The sequence below is a fragment of the Palaemon carinicauda genome, chromosome 18, assembly GCF_036898095.1.
Source record: "Palaemon carinicauda isolate YSFRI2023 chromosome 18, ASM3689809v2, whole genome shotgun sequence".
Taxonomy (NCBI): domain Eukaryota; kingdom Metazoa; phylum Arthropoda; class Malacostraca; order Decapoda; family Palaemonidae; genus Palaemon; species Palaemon carinicauda.
The window spans coordinates 4,151,067-4,172,540 of record NC_090742.1 but is presented as its reverse complement, the minus strand read 5'-3'; the positions used below and the strand labels follow the sequence as shown (position 1 = coordinate 4,172,540).

Below are 21,474 nucleotides of genomic sequence, written 5' to 3'. Positions count from 1 at the left end.
AAGCCAAACAACGACGTACATTCAGCAGTGTAAACAAAACTGAAAACCGTGCCGACTACCAGTGACAAATTTTTGTAGTGATTTCCATACTCTTATTATATGTCTCTTTTTGTGAACCGTAAACTGTGTTATTAATCCAATCACTATCTATCTATTGTGTAACACTCGAAACCAAATCCAATCATGGCCCAGCCTAAATGCCCAAGTATGGACTGGGCTCACCAGCCCCTGGCCGAGTCATTTCGTGCATTCAAGGCGCGCATGAACTTATACCTCGAAGACCAGGAAGTCACAGACCCGGGCAAGCAAGCAACTAAAATTAAAATTGCCCTCGGCGATGAGGGCATGAGGCGTATCTTGGCGAGCGGCCTCACTGAACAGGAGCAACGTGTGCCGCAGAACATATGGAGGCTTATTGAAAGTGAGGTTGATGCAACGGTCAAAATAAATTTCCGAGTTCACCGCCTCGAATTTGCAAATACCAAACAGAAACCTGCTGAAACAATCAGTCAATTCCTGGCCAGACTCCGTGAAAAAGCGACAAAGTGCGAGTTTGAAGACAGAGAACTCAACGAACGACTTATCGAAATGACCATACTACGAACACAATTCGAAGAATTTCGGAAAGAACTCCTAACTAAACCGAAGGGCTATGCTGTGAGCAACGTTCTAGAGAGAGGTCGGGAATACGAGGCCATTGCGGCCTCCACGGCATCATTACGCTCCATACAGATGAGCTCTGAGAACATAAGTACAAGCCATACCAACGTGGATGCAATTCGAAGGGAAAGCAACGAGCCACGGAACAAACTACAAACCACGGACAACTCCTGCTGGAACTGTGGGCTTAGCCATCCCATAAGGTCATGCCCCGCTTACAATGACAGATGCAGTGGTTGTGGCATCAAGGGGCACTGGAAAAAGATGTGCCGCAAAACTGATGGAGGCAGAACAATGCCAGGAGACAACATGCAGCAGACACAACGTCAGAGCAAGACAAGAGGGCGCTCCTACCGACGGCCGAATCGGGCTCCTAACCACAGGCAACACGAAGTCATGGTTAATGGAAACCCTAATCTTGATGAAGAAACAGATTATATGCCAAACTTCGACATGATAACGATATCCGACATAGGAGTGGCACTGAAACGAGAAGCATTCTCAAAGCTCATGGTCAAGCATGAAAACCCCCCAGCCTATGGGCCCCTGAAACTCAAAATCGACACAGGTTCCGGTGGCAATACGCTGCCCTTGCGGACATACAAGCAAATGTTTGGTGATGCACCCACCAGCCTCGTACTATCCCCAGAACCATCAGTAAGACTAACATCATACAGTGGCGACAATATTCCCTGCCTAGGGTCACTAGTGCTCAGCGTCCGCAAACTCAGCAACCCAGCATTCTCGCAAGAAAAGTTCTTCGTGGTTGATGTGTCTGGTCCAGCCATACTTGGCCTTCCCTCATGCCAAAAACTCGGTATTGTGGATATCAATGTCAACGACGTTACTGGAATACCTGAGCAACCAAGCCAACAAGGCCCTATTAGGTCAGTCGAACAACTAAAAGCACAATTCCCAGCACAGTTTGACTGTATCGGCAAACTAAAAGAGCCCGCGATGCTCCACCTCAAGGATGACGCGATACCTTTCTGTGATCCGCCCCGTAAGGTGAGTATCCACCTGAAGCCCCGCATCAAGTCCGAGCTTGACACTATGGAGAAAGAGGGGGTTATCAGACACGCAACGGCACACACAGACTGGTGTAGCAGCCTTGTGTATGTCACAAAACCCGATGGAAGCCTACGGATCTGCCTGGACCCCAAGCGGCTCAACCAAAACCTCAAAAGATGTCCCCACAAGATTCCCACTCTAGAAGAGATCAACCCGGTATTCTCCAAAGCGAAAGTGTTCTCCAAGCTAGACGCCAAAGCAGGCTACTGGAGTATACCGCTACACGAGGACTCACAACTACTGACAACGTTCCGAACACCACACGGCCGGTATTGTTGGACAAGGCTACCATTCGGGCTGAATGTAAGCCAGGACATATTTCAAGCCAGGATGGACTCCATCATCGAGAATCTCCCAGGTGTTGTTGACATCGCTGATGACGTGGCCATATGTGGGAAAGACCAGTCGGAACACGACAAAAACCTGATGGGGTTCATGCAGCGTGCAGCCCAACACGGACTCAGCCTAAACTCGAAGAAATGCTCCATTTCAAAACCAGAAATCGAGTTTTTCGGAACACGCTATACCAGCAAGGGCATGATGCCAGACCCGTCAAAGGTACACGACCTGCATAGCATGCCGTCACCCTCCAATAAAGAGGAACTACAGAGATTTCTGGGAGTAATGACTTACCTCAGCCCCTATGTACCACATTACTCAGCTCAGTCACAAAGACTTCGAGATCTGATCAAGGAAGATGTGCCCTTCCAATGGGAAGAAGACCATGAATCCACCTATCAACACCTGAAACGCCAAATAGCACCATCAAGCACGCTGTCTTACTATGACCCAACTCGACCCGTGACTCTTGAAGTCGATGCATCGCAAAAAGGCCTCGGGGCGGCCCTCATCCAAGACGGGAAGGTAATAGCCTTCGCCAGCAAAGCCCTGACACCAACGCAGGCAAATTACAGCAATATCGAGCGAGAGGCCCTTGGACTAGTACACGGTGTGCAACGATTTCATACCTACCTATACGGAAGAGACTTCGAAGCTGTCACTGACCACAAACCCCTCGTTAATATCTGGGAGAAGCCACTTATCAGTGCCCCACCTAGACTACAACGTCTCTTCTTGAAACTGCAGGGGTATGACATGAGGGTCAAGTACAAGGAAGGACGAACCCTTGTACTCTCCGACGCCCTATCACGCCTTCCTAACCCACAAAATGACAAGGAAATCCCTTTGGATACACGAGTGGACGGTCTGGAACTAGATGACATCGACGTGATATCAGTTGCACTCATAAAATTTGGTCCCCAGATTTTGGAAGAGGTCCGCCATAGGTCTGACACCGACCCAGTGCTGCGCACTCTCAAGCATACTATCATCGAGGGTTGGCCTACCTCAGTAAAAGGCTGTCACCCCGATATCCGCCAGTTTTTCTCATACAGAGAATGCCTTGCCGTGGAAGACGGAGTCATATTCAAAGGACGACAAGTTATCATCCCCAAAGAGGTCAGAGGCCGGATATTGGACCAGCTCCACCGGTCCCACCAAGGGATCACAAAAACACAAGCCCTGGCACGGGAGTGTGTATTCTGGCCCAACATTGCAAAGGATATAGAGGACAAGGTCAGGGCATGTGACATATGCCAGAAGTATCAGCCCCAGCAAAGTCCTAGTGAAACCACGCATCATGACATTCCCCCAATGCCCTGGTTCAAAGTCGCTTCGGACATCTTCCAAATTGGCCACAAGACATATCTGATCACAACTGATTATTTCACAAAATTCCCGATAGTCACCGAACTAAAAAACCTGTCATCTGAAAGTGTGGCCAACCACCTCAAATTCCTGTGTTCGCTGTTCGGATACCCCAAAACCCTGGTCTCAGACAACGGACCTCAATACACGGGAGCAGCCATGAGGGACTTCACAAAAGCCTGGGGTATTGAGCACATCACATCAAGCCCACATTACCCTCAGTCCAATGGCCTCGCGGAGCGCGCAGTTGGAACATGCAAGGCGATTATCAAAAAATGCCTTGAGACAGGCGGTGATATGCATACTGCATTACTCCACTTACGGGCCACCCCGATCGACAATAAGACAACCAGCCCCGCAGAGCTCATGTTTGGTCGCAATGTGACCACTGACCTACCAGGCAGATACGAACCACATCTCGCACACATCACGACCCGCAACCACCTCCAGGACCGCCTAGGACCAAATCGGACACAACGGCACTTCACAGACCTCCAACCCGAACAACCAGTCCGAATATTCGACAAGGCCTGCCACACATGGGTGCCAGGCAGAGTGGTACGTAAGTCAGAAGAACCCCAATCATACATTGTGGAAGCCCAAAACGGAGCGTGCCTCAGGAGGAACCGGTCCCACATCCGTCCGACACCGCTCGCGACAAACACAGAACCGCCCAACGCCCGGCAGCAGGCTCCAACACCATCAGCACAGCCTCCACCACGACCCGCCGATATTTCGCTGCCACCACCTAGTGAGACCGAAATAACCCACCAAAGACCCGCAACTAGTGATAACACTACAGACCCGACAGCGGTGTATACCAAGTCAGGCCGGCTGGTGAAAACCCCATCCAGATAAATTGAAAGTAACGCGGTCACATACCGTAAATTCCCATAAAGTGTTAAGTTAAATAATAATATACAACTCCCCCCCCCCATCGTTTCATGACCGAAAATTCTGAGAGGTCGTTACCAGAGTTTGAAACTCAAGAAAAATTATCAGTCTCAGGACTGATAAGTGATTCAGAATAATGAATTTTATTTGAAAATTTACGAGTCTCGGACTGGAGAACAGGCTCCATTTCGAACACTCGTTACATGTGTATCAGGTTTCCATTTTGTTTCAATATATTTTGGGTGTTGTTGTTCTTTGCATCAAAAAAAAAAAAAATTATAATTTGCCATTTATTTTCATATTTATGACTGCCCTGCTGTAACCAACACTATTCTGACCAGTCTGCAAAGATAATAGCTGTTATGTTTATATTATTATCCACAATCACAAATTGTACTATGCATGTTTATTATGAAGGGATGAAAACAATGGAATACGTTTGAATATGGAACTTTCATCGTTTATTTCTTTGTACTTATATGCCAGATTAGTTATTATGTGTAATCAATTCTTTGTATGTGATAAGGGGGATGTGGTATCATGTAGTCCCATGTAGCTATGAATAAAGGGCAGTCTCTACCTAGCACCCAAGCCATCAAGACCTGTCTTTTAATCACTGCAACCTCTTGCATATTATATCAAGACAGTCCGCCAAGACGTTCAATTTTCCCTGGACGAACCTCGTCAACAGTGAGATGCCTCGATCTTTTGACCAGATGAGGAGGTCCCTTGCGATGACGAACAGTGTGTGGGAGTGAGTGCCTCCTTGCTTGGAGATGTACGCCCAGGCTGTGGTGTTGTCCGCATTCACTTCTACCACTTTGTTTCGGAGAAGACTCTCGAAACTCGTCAAGGCCAAGTGAACAGCCAACAGCTCCTTGCAGTTGATGTGAAGGCTCCTCTGATCCGACGTCCAAAGACCCGAACATTCCAGACCGTCCAGAGTCGCTCCCCAACCCAAATCCGACGCGTCTGAAAATAACACGTGGTTTGGGTTCTTGACCGCCAGGGACAGACCCTCTCGAAGACCTATATTGCTGTCCCACCAGTTCAGGCACGTCTTTACTGGTTCGGAGATCGGGATTGAGACAGCTTCCAGTCTTGTCCTTGTCCCAATGGGAGTCTAGATGGAACTGGAGAGGGCAAAGGTGAAGTCTCCCTAGAGAGATAAATTGTTCCAGGGATGACAGCGTCCCTAGGAGGCTCATCCAACTTCTCACTGAGCAACGGTCTTTTCTCAGCATGAGGCGGACTTTGAGCAAGGCTTGATCTATCCTGGTGGCAGACGTAAAAGCCCGAAAAGCTAGACTGCGAATCTCCATCCCCAAATAGAGAATCGTTTGGGAAGGAGTCAGCTGAGACTTCTCTAAGTTCACCAACAGTCCCAACTCCTTTGCAAGATCCAACGTCCATTGAAGGTCCTGCAGACAGCGATGACGGGACGACGCTCTGAGCAGCCAGTCGTCCCGGTACAGGGAGGCTCGAATCCCCGATAAATGAAGAAATTTTGCCACATTTCTCATGAGCCTCGTAAAAACAAGAGGAGCAGGGCTGAGGCCGAAGCACAGTGCTCGGAATTGGTACACCACATTCCTGTATACAAACCTCAGATACGGTTGAGAATCCGGGTGTATAGGAATGTGGAAGTACGCATCCTGCAGGTCGAGAGAGACCATCCAGTCTCCCTCTCTGACCGCTGCTAGGACGGACTTCGTGGTCTCCATCGTAAATTTTGTTTTGACAACAAAAACGTTGAGCGCACTGACATCCAGCACCGGCCTCCAACCTCCTGTATGCTTTGGGACTAGGAAGAGACGGTTGTAAAATCCCGGTGATTGAAGGTCCGAGACTTTCACCACCGCTCCCTTCTCTAGCAACTGAGACACCTGCAGTTGTAGTGCCTGTCTCCTTGACTCCTCTCGATACCTGGGAGAGAGGTCTATAGGAACTTTTACCAGAGGAGGTCTCCGTACAAAAGGTATTTTGTACCCCTCCTTTAGCAACAACACAGACTCTCGGTCTGCACCCCTCTTCTCCCAGGCCTGCCAGAAGTTGTTCAGTCTGGCCCCTACCGCTGTCTGAGGACGTGGGCAGTCAGATTCTGCCACGGGAGGACTTGGATCCTCTCCTCTTGCCTCTTTTACTGTCGGCACGAGCGCCTCCCTTACTGGGGGCTCTGCCACGAAAGGGCGGGATAAACCTCGTTGCTGGAGTATCGAGCTTGGGTCTTACGAGATAAGATGATGAAGGAGCAGCCTTGCGTGCCGACGTAGCCATCAGGTCTTGGGTATCCTTCTGCACCAGAGAAGCTGCATTATCCTTAATCAACTGCTGAGGAAACAAGGCAGATGACAACGGGGCAAAGAGAAGCTCTGACCTTTGGCAGGGAGTTACTCCTGCCGAAAGGAACGAGCAAAGAGTCTCCCTCTTCTTAAGGACTCCTGCCGTAAAGGTAGCAGCGAGCTCATTAGAGCCATCACGGATAGCTTTGTCCATGCAGGACATAATTAGCACGGATACATCACGGTCGGCCGAAGAGATCTTCCTGCTCAAGGCTCCCAGCGACCAATCCAAGAAGTTAAAAACTTCGAAGGCCCTGTAAACCCCTTTGAGGAGATGATCAAGGTCCGAAGAGGACCAGTAAACTTTAGAGCGTCTCATGGCCAGGCGACGGGGAGAGTCTACGAGGCTTGAGAAGTCTCCCTGGGCAGAGGCAGGAACTCCCAAGCCGAGAACTTCTCCCGTGTCATACCAGACGCTCACTCTAGAAGCCAGTTTAAAAGGGGGGAAAGCAAAGGCTGTCTTCCCCAAACTCCTCCTGGTGATCAACCAATCGCCTAGTAAACGCAAAGCTCTCTTAGAAGAGCGAGAGAGCACTAGCTTAGTAAACGACGGCGTCGAAGTAGCTAGGCCTAGCGTAAACTCTGACGGAGGCGAACGAGGAGCAGCAGTTACAAAATGGTCAGGAAACAGTTCCTTAAAAATCAGCATGATCTTTTTAAAATCCAGAGAGGGCTGAGCAGCTTTAGGCTCCTCTCCGTCCGACAAAGTCCCCAAAGGAATATCAGTTGGAAGGGGATCAGCGACTTCCTCATCCGACGGAACCTCGTCCGACAACTGCCGAGTCTCATGATACGGAGAGACATGCCGAGGAGGCAACGCTTGACAGGCAATGTCAACAAGCAAAGGAGCAGCAGTAGCAGAAGAGGAAGCGACGTCACGCCGCTGCTGAAAGGACTGAAATTCCTGTGACTGACCAACAACAACAGCTGAAGTTGATTGACGCTCGACGTCACGTCGGAACTGCATTGACTGCAGAGTCTGAGCAGGCAAAACAACCTCCGACTGCGGTGACTGACGCTCAACGTCACGTCGAGGCAACGGAGCCGGTCGGCCAACGTCAGTGCGGGGCTGCAGCGGCAGCAGCTGAACGTCAGTACGAGACTGCAGCAAGGGATCCATGTCACGTGACTGACGTGAAAGACTACTGGCATCGCGTTTCAAAGTACTAGAAACGTCAGCACTAACGTCAAACGGACGAGTGAAAACTCGTTTGGGCAGCTGAAGGCCAGAGTCACGTTCAGCGCACTGGCGACTCGAAAGCAAAGGATCATCGCGAACCTGCTCAAAGTCATACTTTTCCATAAGGGAGGCAAGCTTAGACTGCATGTCCCGCAGGACAACCCACTTCGGATCAACGGGAGTCGGAACGGGCCGTGACGTCGGTAACGTTTGCGTTGCGCAAACATTGCCTCTACCGCGACCCTCGGACCCCGTGTTACGCTTGCGCTTAATAGGCGAACAGTCATCCGACGACTGCAAAAGGTCAGAGCTGCCCCAATGGCTACAGCCAGGACGCTGGACCTGTCCTGAAGGGACTGACTTTCGCTTCAAGGGTCTAGAAACCTTGCGCCAAGGTTTCTTGTGCGATAAGTCTTCGGAGGACGAGGAGAACACAGTCTCACCCGTCTTATGGTAAGGGCGATCTTGACGAGAAACGTCCGATACCAAAGAGGGAACGTCTGTACGTTGGTTAACGCCTCTCGTCCCCTTAAGTCCTACGACATTACTTCTCCCTGGTGCAGGGGAGCCTGAAAGAGGTCTCGGACTAGGGGAGCGACAAGCACGAACAGACGAACCCTCGGTCGCAACACTAAATACACTTTGCGCACTTATCACTTTATCACTTAGATTTTCTGTTTTACCACTCTGACACTTCAACAACTTAACATCTGACATGAGTTGGTTACGGTCCGATGCTAAGGACTCAACTTTTTCGCCTAAAGCTTGAATCGCTAGAAACATATCCCGCATGGACGGTTCATGAGTGCTAGTAGGGGGTTCAGGAACAACTACTACAGGGGAAGGATTAGGTTCAGGGGCATGGGAGGAGGAAAATTCCAAAGATCTAGAAGAGCTTCTCCTCACCCTATCTCTCTCCAGCTTACGAGTATATTTGTCATACTCAAGCCAGTCGAATTCCGACAAGACCACGCACTCATCACACCGATCTCCTAATTGGCAGGATTTACCCCGGCAATTAGAACAAACGGTATGTGGGTCGATAGAGGCCTTGGGAAGACGTTTGTTGCAATCCCTCGCACACTTGCGATATTTAGGTTCAGGGATAGGAGAAGGGTCAGCCATTTTGAACAATCAGAGAAAATCCAAGTCAAAACCAAAGTCATCAACAATAAACACCAGCCAAAAAAAGGGTTTCAAGAGTTTAATTGAAGAAAATACACCCGTCACAGCGAAAGCCAATAAACAACCAAAATAAAGTACTTCACCAAATAGGTCGAAAACTCAAGGTCATAAGCGAGCGGAACCAACTTGTCGACAAGACCGACAGAGAAGAACTGGAGAACTTGACAAGTATATGCGGTATCTGGCCGATAGTCGGCGCTGGTGGTCACACCCGCAACCTTCACGGCGATCGCTCGCGAGTTTTTGGAATCTGTCGAGCCGTCCGAGACGTCAGCTATTATATATTCACCGGCTAAGTTTAATATTTAAAATTACGAACATTTAGTGCCACTTAAGTGTCACGTACTGTATAAGGTACTCTGTAAGTGGTATGTGGTATAGCCTCCATGGGAATACTGCAGATTATTAAAGCATTAGCTGAAGCTAAAACTTTTAACTTTGATTCACCAAGCTTTCATTTTTACCTGTTTAAAGAATGACACAATACAAACGTATTATTGGCTTATTCCTTGTGCATCCATCAAGGACTGAATTGATAATCTAAAATCTCAACACAATAAACCATATGATCTATAGAACAGCAAGCAAATTACCATAAGTATATGCAGGTCAGCCACACAATTTGCCTTCAATATTAAGGTGACAAACCAAATTATAACTAACAAGCAGTAATGGAACCATGACTTATTATAGATTACCATAATAATGGCAACTTTAAGCAGTAACCCAAAAGGGGACAAAGAAATGAAGAGGTCAAGACTAAGTGTACAAAGGTTAACAAATAAAAATCTCATCTAACTGAATATATCTCTTCATTTAGCAACGTAAATTGAACATGATGAACAAACTGACATAAACATACACCATGGTAACCTTCACTTACTATAACATGAATAACTTAAATTCTGAACAATCTAATACCAGACGACCAACACCTCAAAGCCAGTGTAAAATGAGAGAATTGTACTTGTAAAACCTTGCAAAATAAAAAGAAAATTGAAGTCTCTTACCATAAGGGTAATCAATCTGCTGTGGAATAGCAAGTGCTGTGATTTCCTCGCCACCTTCTGAGCCACCAAGCAGGGGACGTTTCTGTTCATTAAAATTTACAACTGGTGTCCTTGATAATGCAGTGGCTAGGTAAGGACGCCACTGGACTCGAGGAAATGCTACCTCGTTCCCTCCTTCTGAAGAAGACAACAACAAAAATAGATTACTGCTGGATTGAAGAACAATACAAAAATAGATTACTGTTGGATTAAAGAACAATACAAAAATAGATTATTGTTACATTGAAAAACAATACAAAAATAGATTACTGTTGGATTGAAGAACAATCGTAAATACATTACTGTTGGATTGAAGAACAATACAATAGATTACTGTTGGATTGAAGACCAATACAAAAATAGATTATTGTTGGATTGATAAACAATACAAAAATAGATTACTGTTGGATTGATAAACAATTATAAATACTACAGGAATACCAATTAATTTATTCAAAGATTTCAAGTATTAAACTTGAAGGCAATGTATCATAGTATAATACCTAAACAAATTCTAAAATAAGGGAAAATTACTTCCAACATTCCGTTGGATAATATACAGGCGCTGAGAAAAGTTTTTAGTATCGTTAATACCTTTACATTTATTACGCCATACAAAGACAACAGTAAAACGAACCTTCCTCTGGAAACCCCGACGAAAGGACTCTAAAGGCAGTATTTACTTTGTGCCGCATTCCTCCACTCTGCTGAATATACAATTGCTTCTGATGAACGCCAACATATAAGGCTGGTTGCTTTTGTTCATCCGTTCCCTATAATAAATTAAGAATCAAATATATTATTCTTCTATGATAGCTATCCTCTTCGTAATCTCTGTAAAGCTACATATTTTCCAATTATCATCAAACATGTTTCATATACAGTATGCTGTAGTAACTTTCTTCCATTTTTGCACACTTTTCACCATACTTCGCATTAAGTCAAACTCCTAAGAATCAAACCTTTCAATATATTTCTTTTGGCTTTTTTACAAGTTAACATCCAACCAGTTTCATGTGTAAAATTCCACTGATTTCTCAATTCTCAATTCATCAGGGGTCAAACCATCTCAATATTTCAATCTTCAATCTATTTTCCAGGTTCTAAACACATCTCTTCTACTTCATTATTTCATGACTTGACATTCATAATCTGCTCCAACCTTGAACATCAGCCTTTAATAATAATACCTTTTCAGAGCTTCTGTAGTATACAGAAGTACAGATCTAAGTAAAAAATCTTCAATTCTTTGCTCTTTATCATTAAGATACAGTGCTACTTTCCTTCATTCCAGCTTCATACTCCAATATCCAATTAACAAAAATTTTCTTTCTTCTTCAGTCTTCCCCATTTGTATAACAAATTCCTGTTTTGTGTTTAGCTTTTTTTATATAAGACTGGAAACTAAATACTAACTCCAATTAAACTTTGCAATCAATAGAATTTCCTGTGACACACACAACTGATGTACAGTGGCCATTGCATTCACCTGACACCATCTCATAGATATTTCCTGGACTGTAATTTCTTTCATGCTTTTTTTTTTTCAATTAAGGAATCTGTACCACATGCCTTGGCACTGGAGCCAGGGAGGCCGTTTAGGGTCAGGGTGCAACTGGGCAGAAACCCCAGCTGTTGCACTAAGAAGCAAAAGTTAAATGTGGTCAGACACGAAGAGAGAGAAAAAAAAGAGAGGGAACAGAAGTCAAGAATAAGACCAAATATAATATGGTTTTTTCTTCTCTCACACAACTTGCACATAGTGCTATTCAGCAATTCTACCCTTTTCCCTTTTCACAAATAAGACTACTGTATAGTATACTACTGTATTCTGTGGAAGTTTTCCATGCAATTTCAGTACCTTTTGATTGTTTATAAGTGATTATATAGCCATTATCTAAAATAATATTAGGCCAAGTACTTTAAGAATTGTTACAGTAATGCTATTCATAAGCCCTTTAGCTTATCAAATGGACATGGGCTAATACTTGGTCTTGTCACAAATAGCCTGCACTTCAGCAATCAAGATATCTTAAAGCTATCAGTAATTTCATAAAATTTGTAGGATAAGCTAACTTATGAATTCCATTTATCATTCAGTTTAAGGCATTCTTTTGTCAAATGCAATAATGCTAAATGATAGAAATAACAGAAATGAAGCCAATAATAAAGTGTAAGTTGAGGTCTGATGTCTAGAACTTCTTTATTTCAATATCTGATTCACAGTACTGTACTAAAATCTAATTAAGTAGAGAAATTTACTAAATTTTACCATGATAAGGAGAAAGCTGCTCACAATACAGTAACTATCAAAATATAAATTTCAGTTGTGGTGGCCGATGTGGTAATGTCCCTGACTGGTGAACGCCAGACTGGGGTTCGAATACTGCTTAAACTCGTTAGTTCCTTTGGTGACTGCAACCTCACCATCTATGTGAGCTAAGGATGGGGGTTTCGGGGGAGCCTATAGGTCTATCTGCTGAGTCATCAGCAGCAATAGCCTCCTTGGTCCTAGCTTGGGTGGAGAGGGGGCTTGGGCACTGATCATATGATATATGGTCAGTCTCTAGGGCACTGTCCTGCTTGATAGGGCAATGTCACTGTCCCTTGCCTGTGCCATTCATAAGTGGCCTTTAAACTATACTCTAAAAACAATAACAACAATGAAAATGCAAATACCATTAACAACAGTAACAAGAAGACCCGCTGAATGTATCAATCTGTAAATATCAATATCAAAAGATGAATTTTATATTCCTAATGAACAAAGAACTAACCTGGGATCTATATTGTGAATCTGGCAATCCATTGTCTGGTGTCAAAGCAGGAACACTATTGGTGCTAAATAAGTCAATCGGCTCCAATTCTCCATTGACCACCTTCCAAGCATTAACAACAGGTGATGTGAGCTGAAATTAAATAACGGTTATATTTGCAGTAGCAAACTATACAAAATAAACTAATTTTGAAATGCCAAGAAAATATAAAGTAAAAAAAAAATTTCCCTGTTGGAACCATTGGGCTTATAGCACCTGCTTTTCCAACTAGGGTTGTACCTTAGCTAATAGTAGTAGTAGTAGTAGTAGTAGTAGTAGTAGTAGTAGTAGTAGTAGTAGTAGTAGTAGTAATAATAATAATAATAATAATCATAATAATAATAATGACATTAGCATATATTCAAGGTCTACAACTTCTCGCAATTTTCTCCTCATCAAATAAAAAGTTTGAAAAATTGCAATTTCTTCAATATTCACGTTTCAAAATTAAAGACAAATACTTCAGGTCAGCCCCTAGGAGAGTCTGATCTCTTGACTGTGTGATCTGTTTAAACTACTGCTGTATAAATTAAAATATACACGACTAAAAGAATTCACATATTGCTGAAATTAAAAAAAAAATTTCAAATACCTTCTGCTGCCAGACTAGCTGATTTTTCCTATCCATTCCCATAACAACTCCTTCTGGTACGACAAAGTGTAGGGTTGGTAATTCTCCCACTTCCATATCCGATGAGTCAACCCAATCGCAGCCTCCGCCAGCAACGTTAACTTCATGCTGACCAACACTAAAGTTCCATCTAGAAATTATATAACAATGTAATCACACACTAAACACGATGCAAAGGAAGTGCTTCACAGTTACATAAGTATTCACAAAAATTGTAGCTTTATGAACCACATTCAAAAATGGAAATCTTAAAACCAGTATTATAATTATAAAATCTATTTCAATATTTATATGATCATCATGCATACCTCCCAGTAGTTACAACACCCCAACCTATTAGATATAAAAGCAAACAGTTCTCTTCTTTGATGAGGTTAATGGTTATGCAACGCCATCTATGAATCGGTATAGTATCACTAGTAGGCAGTGTAACTTAAAGACCTCAGTTTTGTTTAGTTAGGAAAAATCAAAAATTTTAAGTAATTTTTATTTTTCCTAACATACTTACCGAGAACTACTTTCTTAGGAGTTACCTGTAATATCCTCTCAACCGACCAGAGTTTTGTGTAGTATACCCTACGTCCGTTTTCTATGGAGGACTAACCCGGGAGTAATGAGAACGTGCCCCGAGGGTAGACCTGAGCTAGGTCGGCGTCAGCTTGGGTCCCGTTAGTCAGTAAGTTCCTCGGATGTTGCAAAAAGTCCCTGCAAGGGCAGAAAGGCACTCGGGGAAGGTAGGGAGGGCCATTACCCGAAAGTAGTTCTCGGTAAGTATGTTAGGAAAAATAAAAATTACTTAAAATTTTTGATTTGTTCCAACACAAATACTTACCTCGAACTACTTTCTTAGGAGACTTACACTTTAGGAGGTGGGAGTGGCTTCCTGACCTTCAGACCCAGCAAAGCGGATGCCAAGTAGCCTAGATATGAACTAGGTTTTAAAAAACTGGGAAACGAACGGTAGGGTAAACTACACAAAGAGCTCACGTTAGTGTCTAAGTACTCACCCTTTGAAAAATCTTCTGATGCTGAGTCCAGTAACAAATTTGCAGAGACGTGTTCTTCATTGGTTACATATGTGTGGTTATCTCCGATAGGGATAGGAAACGGGGATTAGGGTGAAAAGGAACGAACCTGTGTCTCCTGGTTTTGCTATCCACGATTGTGCCTGGGGCTTCACCGTTAAGTCACTTGGAGCGCGGAGATGACTGTCCCAATGGAGAACCCGTCTAAAGACCTTCTTGAGTAATCCTTGAGGTAATGGGCAGTAAAGGTCGACTGGTTCGACCAGGTGCCCGCCCGAAGGATCTGGCCCACTGCCATGTTCTTCTCAAAGGCTAAGGAAGTGCTTAGTCCTCTGATGTCATGGGGCTTAGGAGTACCTGGCACGGCCAGTCCCTCCTCCTTGTAGGCCCTGGCAATAACTTGTCTCAACCAAAAGGATATGGTATTCTTCGATACCTGCTTCTTTGTAACACTTGTGGAGACGAAAAGGCTCTTGATGCCCGGCCAGAGATGTGCAGTCCTCTCAAGGTATTTCCTAACGGCACGGACAGGGCATAACCTCAAATCCTCTGGATTCCCAGTCCTAGGAATAGCTGGCAGTGAGAACCCCTCGAACTTAGGATCCCAGACTGCTGGGTTCTGGGTTTTTGCCACGAACGAAGGGACGAACTTGAGGGAGATTTCTCTCCACCCCTTCGAATGAGAGACGTCGTAAGACAGCCCATGGATCTCCCCTACCCTTTTCGCAGAGGCCAAGGCCAACAAAAAGACCGTCTTGAGAGTGAGATCCCTGTCTACAATATCTTTCATCGGTTCGAACAGGGGGCTACTTAACATCTTCAGAACCCTAGCCAAGTCCCACTGAGGCACCCTAACAGTTTGAGGAGAGCAGGACTGTTCAAAACTCCTGATAAGCATAGAGATGTGTCTAGAGGAGCCCAGGTCGATGCCCTTCAGAAGGAAGACTTGACCCAAGGCTGCTCGTACTCCTTTTATAGCTGGGATTGACATCCCTATCTCGTCTCTGAGATATACTAGAAAGTCTGCGATATCTGGGACTGAGGCTTTGAGGGGCTTGATGTTCCTTGAAGCGCACCACTTCGTGAAAGAGGCCCATTTCGCTTGGTAGACCGCTGCCGACGACCTTCTCAGGTATAGCAACATCTTCTTAGCAGTTCCTGACGAATATCCTTCCTTCCTCAGGAGGCGCTCGATAGTCTCCAGGCGTGAAGGCGTAGAGACTGTGGGTTGTCGTGGAACCTGAGAAAGTGTGGCTGTTGTAGAAGATCTGGCCTGTCAGGGAGTGGCCACGGAGGATGGCTTGCCAGGTCTTTTAGGTCCGCGAACCACTCTCTCTCCGGCCACCAGGGCGCTACCAAAGTCATCCTTAAGTTCCGGGCAGCCCTTACTCTGTTGAGCCCTTGCCTGATCAACGTGAAGGGGGGAAAAGCGTACACGTCTAGGTTGTCCCATTGTGCTGAAAGGCATCCTCCAAGGCTGCCTTTGGGTCTGGGACAGGAGAACAATACATGGGGAGTTGTGCGTTCAGCCTGGTTGCAAAGAGGTCCATCACTGGGGAACCCCACCGTTGAATGATGAGCCTGGCTACTTCTGGGAGGAGGGACCACTCTGTTCCTACTATCTGACCCATCCTGCTGAGACCGTCGGCTAGGACGTTCTTCTTCCCGGGGATGAACCTTGCCAATAACACTATCTGGTTCGCCTCCGCCCAATCCAGGATCTCTAGGGCGAGATCGCACAGCTCCCTTGACTTGAGGCCTCCTTGCTTCTTTATGTACGCTACTACTGTGGCGTTGTCGCACATCAACGCCACAGTGTTTCCCCTTAGTAGATCGATGAACTGTAGGCAAGCTTTTTGGACTGCCTTCAACTCTAGGACATTGATGTGTAGCCTTTCTCCACGTCCGTCCAGGTTCCTCCCGCCGTCTCGTTGAGGAGATGGGCTCCCCATCCCTGGTTGGAGGCGTCTGTGAATAGGAGCATCTCGGGAGGCTCGGTCGCGAAGGGCATCCCCTTGAACGTATTCGACCGGCAATGCCACCATTCCAGGGAGGGTATTGTGTTTGGCAGAACTGGAATTAATTTTTGGGGCGAGTCCAGTTGGTTCCAGAAGCTCTTCAGGTTCCATTGGATGGCCCTGAGCCTGAGTCTCCCCTGGGGAACCAGTTTCTCCAATGACACCAGATGACCTATTAGCCTTTGCCAGTCCTTCGCTCTCCTGGGTTGCCCCGAAAGGAAAGGCAGAAGGATCTTTATTAGATTGCTTACCCGCTCCTCTGACGGAAAAGCCTTCACTAGTCGGGAATCCAGTGTCATCCCCAAATAGGTCATCCTGGTGGAGGGAGATAGGTTCGATTTTTCTGGGTTGATCATGATACCCAGACCCTTGCAAAATTGAAGAAGCTTTACACCCTGCTCCTTCAAAACGTCCTCTGAGGAGGAAAGAAGCAACCAGTCGTCCAGGTACCGAATGAGGCGAATACCTCGCTCGTGAGCCCACACCGAGACTGTCATGAAGACTCTCGTGAATACCTGGGGAGCTGTCGACAACCCGAAGCAGAGGGTCTTGAATTGCAGGATCTGGGTACCCCATTTCACTCGGAGAAACTTTCGGCTTGAGGGGTGGACCGGGATTTGGAAGTATGCGTCCTTGAGGTCTATGGTCATCATGTAGTCTTTCTCCCTCAAGGACTGCAAGACCGACTTCGGAGTGTCCATTTTGAAATCTGTCTTGCAAACAAACTTGAGAGCTGACAGGTCTATCACCGGTCTCCATCCCCCCGTCGCCTTTTCTACCAGGAATAGTCGGCTGTAGAAACCTGGTCCTGGGTGCAGGACCTCCTCCATGGCGCCCTTCTCCAACATAGTGGACACCTCTTCTTGAAGGGCCGCCCTCTTCAACGGGTCCTTGGGTGCCAGCCACTCCGACAGGCTGGCCGGAATCAAAGGTGGAGGTTCCGTTAAGAACGGGAGCCTGTACCCCTCCTTCAGTACGGATACTGTCCAGGGTTCCGCTCCGTGAGCCTTCCATGCTTGCCAATGTCGTCTGAGGCATCCCCCAACCTGAGGCTTGGGCAGGAGTAGGGGGCCTCCCACTCTACCTCCTCCTGGAGGAGCGGCCTGAACTGCCTCTCCTGGAGGCAGAATACCCTGTTCTAAAAGAGGGAGACGCTGCTGGAGCTCCTCTACGGGGGGGCTGTGGCGCTGAAGCCCACGAGGAAGAAGGGGCTTCTCTCCTCGTCAGGCTAGGAGGGGCCTGAGAAGTAGAGGGCCCGTCTGATGCTGACCTCTTGTAGGAGGGTCTCCTTACCGGTTGAGGCCTGGGAGCGTTCACTTCCTTTCGTTTAGCTACCTTCTCCATTATCTCCTCTAGCTGTTTCAAGGGGAACAAGGAGTCACCCCACACAGGAAGGCTCCTCATGGCCCTCGCCTCCCTGTCTGGGACCTTCCGGGAAAGCTTCGCCAGAATAGTGTCCCTCTTGCGAAGAACCCAGTTCGCTGAAAGGACAAGGGACTGATAAGGACCTTCAGGGTCTTGCCCCCGGAGATGATAAGCTCCTTCAGTAGGTTCTGTTGCTCCGGGTCTGTTAAGTCATATGTGGCTTGTACACCTACCAGCGTGGAGGCCCACCAGTCCAACCAAGAAGAGACGTGCACCAAGTCTTTCGACATCTCCTCCATCATCGCAGCCTCCGACTGCGAAAAGCAAATCGGGGCTGAGGAGGCTCTGTCCTCCGGGGCACCCTGTCCCAGAACGTCGAGGGAAGGCTCCACCTTGCAGGCTCCCGGCCGTTGTCCCTCTGGCACATAGAACCTACTCTGTGACTTGAGTCCTTGGAGCAACTTCGAGGAGCTCTGTGTTTTGGGAGCTTCGGCATTGCCTGCCACAACTTTATCAACATGAGCCCGTCCCAGGACTAGATCTCGGGCCACAGGCAGGGCCAGGGAGGTTTTCTGCTGAACGGGTGCCTCCATCAAGCGGCTCAGGCTGGACCTCTAGTAGTCCTCGTCGGTTGGAACCGGTTCCTCAATCCGATGATGCCTTCGTATCAGGCCTATTACCTTCAGATACGCCGAGTCCTCGGTCGGGGAACCTTCTCTACTGTCAGCAGTACCTTCCATCTGATCCCAAGGAACCGGGTCACCGGGCACTCCTACCGGGCGCTTCGGTTCTGGATCAACAGGCACTCCCCTGCGGTGGTACCGGTCCGCCCCGGCGGGAACCTCCGCACCAGGGTTGGGGGTCAGAACTGGCATCGCCGTGCCGGCGAGGACTACCGTTCGTGTATTCTCTCTGGGGGACGAGGACGCGGATCCTGTGGGCTGACCCGACGGAGGGAACCATTCCTTTAAGTCCAAGGGCCGAACCAGCTGTGCTGATTCGGCCAGGCTGCCCATACGGAAGCACGGTTCCCCCCGCTGGGCGGGGTGAGCCGGAAGCTTCGCGGACTTACGCCTGCCTGAAGAGGCCTTCTCGCATTTCTCCCTGCGAGGGTCATATCTGCGGCTGGAAAATGGCCTTCGCGGCGAGTAATCCCTGGACCGCCGGTCAGGGGAACGCTGCAATTCACTCCTACGGGGAACGAAGACCCAATCACCATCGGGGGACCTACTCCTCCTGTACTTCCTCCGTGGAGACCGGGACCGTTTTCTACTAAACCTGGAGCGGAATCTTGAGCGGGAACGCCTGCTCCTGGACCGCTCCCTCCGTCGCCGATGCCTCCTCCTCGCTTCCCCTTCTGAAGAGAACGAAGCACCACCATCTGAAGAGCCCGACGAAACTGTACCACCCGACCGACGGGCAGGAGCGGGGGCTACGGAGGGCTTCGCGACCTGCTGCGTTCCAGAGGTCGAGGGTTGTAGGAAAGACTCCGGAACCGCCGTCAGAGGAGCTGGAAAAGAGGTTGGGTGCACTACACTAGGGGAACCAGGTATCCAGGCCCTCTTCCATCCGCATTGGGGACCTACCTGGCGTTTTAGGGAGCCTCCACCCGAAGGGCTCCCTTACCGTGGAGTCCAACTTTCCCTGGGCGTCACTAGCCGCTGAAGAACCTGAAACACAGGCCCACGAAGCGGGCGAAGAAACAGGCACAACATTACTACACCACAAGGGGTCGTCGGAGGAAACGTGCCCCCCAAGCACAAGGGCAGAGTCTCCAGAACCCCCAGACACAGCACTATCAGGCTCCCCACTAGCCTGAGAAGACCCAGCAACCCCCACTTCAAACACATTAGACTCCTGGGGAAAGGCCCTCGGCTCTTTCCCCGCAACGGACTTACCTCGTCCCCTACTCTGGGTAGGGGAAGGCGAGACAGAAGCCCCGTCGGACCGTCCACTGGGTGACGGTAACGGCGAAGAGATGCTAGATTTCCTGGGCGAACGTTTCGACGACTTCTTCTTCTTAGTGCCATAACGCACCCACTGGATCTCACTCCAGCTAACACACTCAATGCACGTATCCGTTGGCGAGCACACACTGCCCCTACAGGAAGAGCAAAGGGAATGAGGGTCCACTTCGGGCTTGGAAAGGAACACTCCACACGACTTTCCGGCTCTAGGCCCAGGACAACGTCGGATCTGCTCCATCGCACACAACCACAAGGCACAGGAACGAAGGGAATAAACAAGGAATACACTTGGGAAGCACAAGGAAAGGCAGTGAACACGCAAGAACACAAGGGATAAGCACAGAGATACCACACGGTAACCACGCGGGACACACGAGTCGGGACACAAAGGGTCGTAAGAGAATGAGAGCGGCGTGATGGTATCACGACGCGACCAGAGAACTTACTGGCTAACGGAACCCAAGCTGACGCCGACCTAGCTCAGGTCTACCCTCGGGGCACGTTCTCATTACTCCCGGGTTAGTCCTCCATAGAAAACGGACGTAGGGTATACTACACGAAACTCTGGTCGGTTGAGAGGAGATTACAGGTAACTTCTAAGAAAGTAGTTCGAGGTAAGTATTTGTGTTGGAGCAAATACAAATTACTTTAAAATTTGTGATTTGCAACTAAACGAACACAAGTTATTGTCATTTAAGAGAAGACTAATCCTTACTATCCTTGGAAATTTCAAGGCACTTTGGTCCTGTGCATTAACAACCTAACCATGATGCTGTTGCTGGGGTTAGGTCCCTACCAGGTAATTGATAGATGGTCATGGATGAACCTACATAATCTGAACGTATGGTCATAATGAGAAATGGGCTTGTATATATCCTATCCATCCTCTGGAGTGATTCTTCAAAACGAAACTTATCTATAAGGAAAAGTCACTCTACCTTGAGGCTTACCTACCTCTAGTGTCAACGTAGAGATCGACATATGGTCGCATAAAACAGCGTAATGTAGATTTGATTTTTTATTTAATATTTAAGGACAAGTGACATAAATTTGGAAATGGCTTAAGTTGAACAAACATAAAGAGGGCTATTATTATATAGGGAACAATTGTCACTTTATGTCACTAAAAGGAGCATTTCCAGTCTATGTCTCCTGTAACCAATTGAATGAATGATTTGAAGTTCTCTGGCATCCTGACATCTAACGACATTGTTCGGGGTATTATTGTATTACCACTGTGGTGCAGATCATCACAAATCTTTCTTTACAAACTAAGCCCTAATCACAGAAAACAGCAAACTTATTTCTTTCCTATAAATAAAAATAATCTACTATCAAAATAAGCTTTACCCTCACAAGGTCACTCCTTACCTTTCATCACCTGACTGTGGGTCAACAGCCCGCACTGTCTGGGTAATGCGTTTCACAACCAGTAATTGAGATGGCTTTGACGCTGTACGCTGACGTTTACAACCAGATGAATTGCACCTATACATTAGTTTTCCTGAGTCCAGTGCCACACCCCAAACTTCAGTTGATTTACCACCTAAAATTTTATTCAGAA

General features: G+C 47.2%; 1 protein-coding gene across 1 annotated transcript in view; it reads right to left on the bottom strand.

Annotated features, from left to right (window-relative positions):
• Positions 1-21,474, bottom strand: part of LOC137657593 (eukaryotic translation initiation factor 2-alpha kinase-like) — a 113,786-nt gene that overhangs the window by 60,797 nt on the left and 31,515 nt on the right. The window contains exons 4-8 of the mRNA XM_068391944.1: positions 21,282-21,456; positions 13,497-13,665; positions 12,866-12,997; positions 10,726-10,861; positions 10,050-10,226 (exon numbers count right to left, since the gene is read on the bottom strand). Of these exons, the coding sequence (XP_068248045.1) occupies positions 10,050-10,226; positions 10,726-10,861; positions 12,866-12,997; positions 13,497-13,665; positions 21,282-21,456 (789 nt within the window). The remainder of the gene's footprint in view (positions 1-10,049; positions 10,227-10,725; positions 10,862-12,865; positions 12,998-13,496; positions 13,666-21,281; positions 21,457-21,474) is intronic.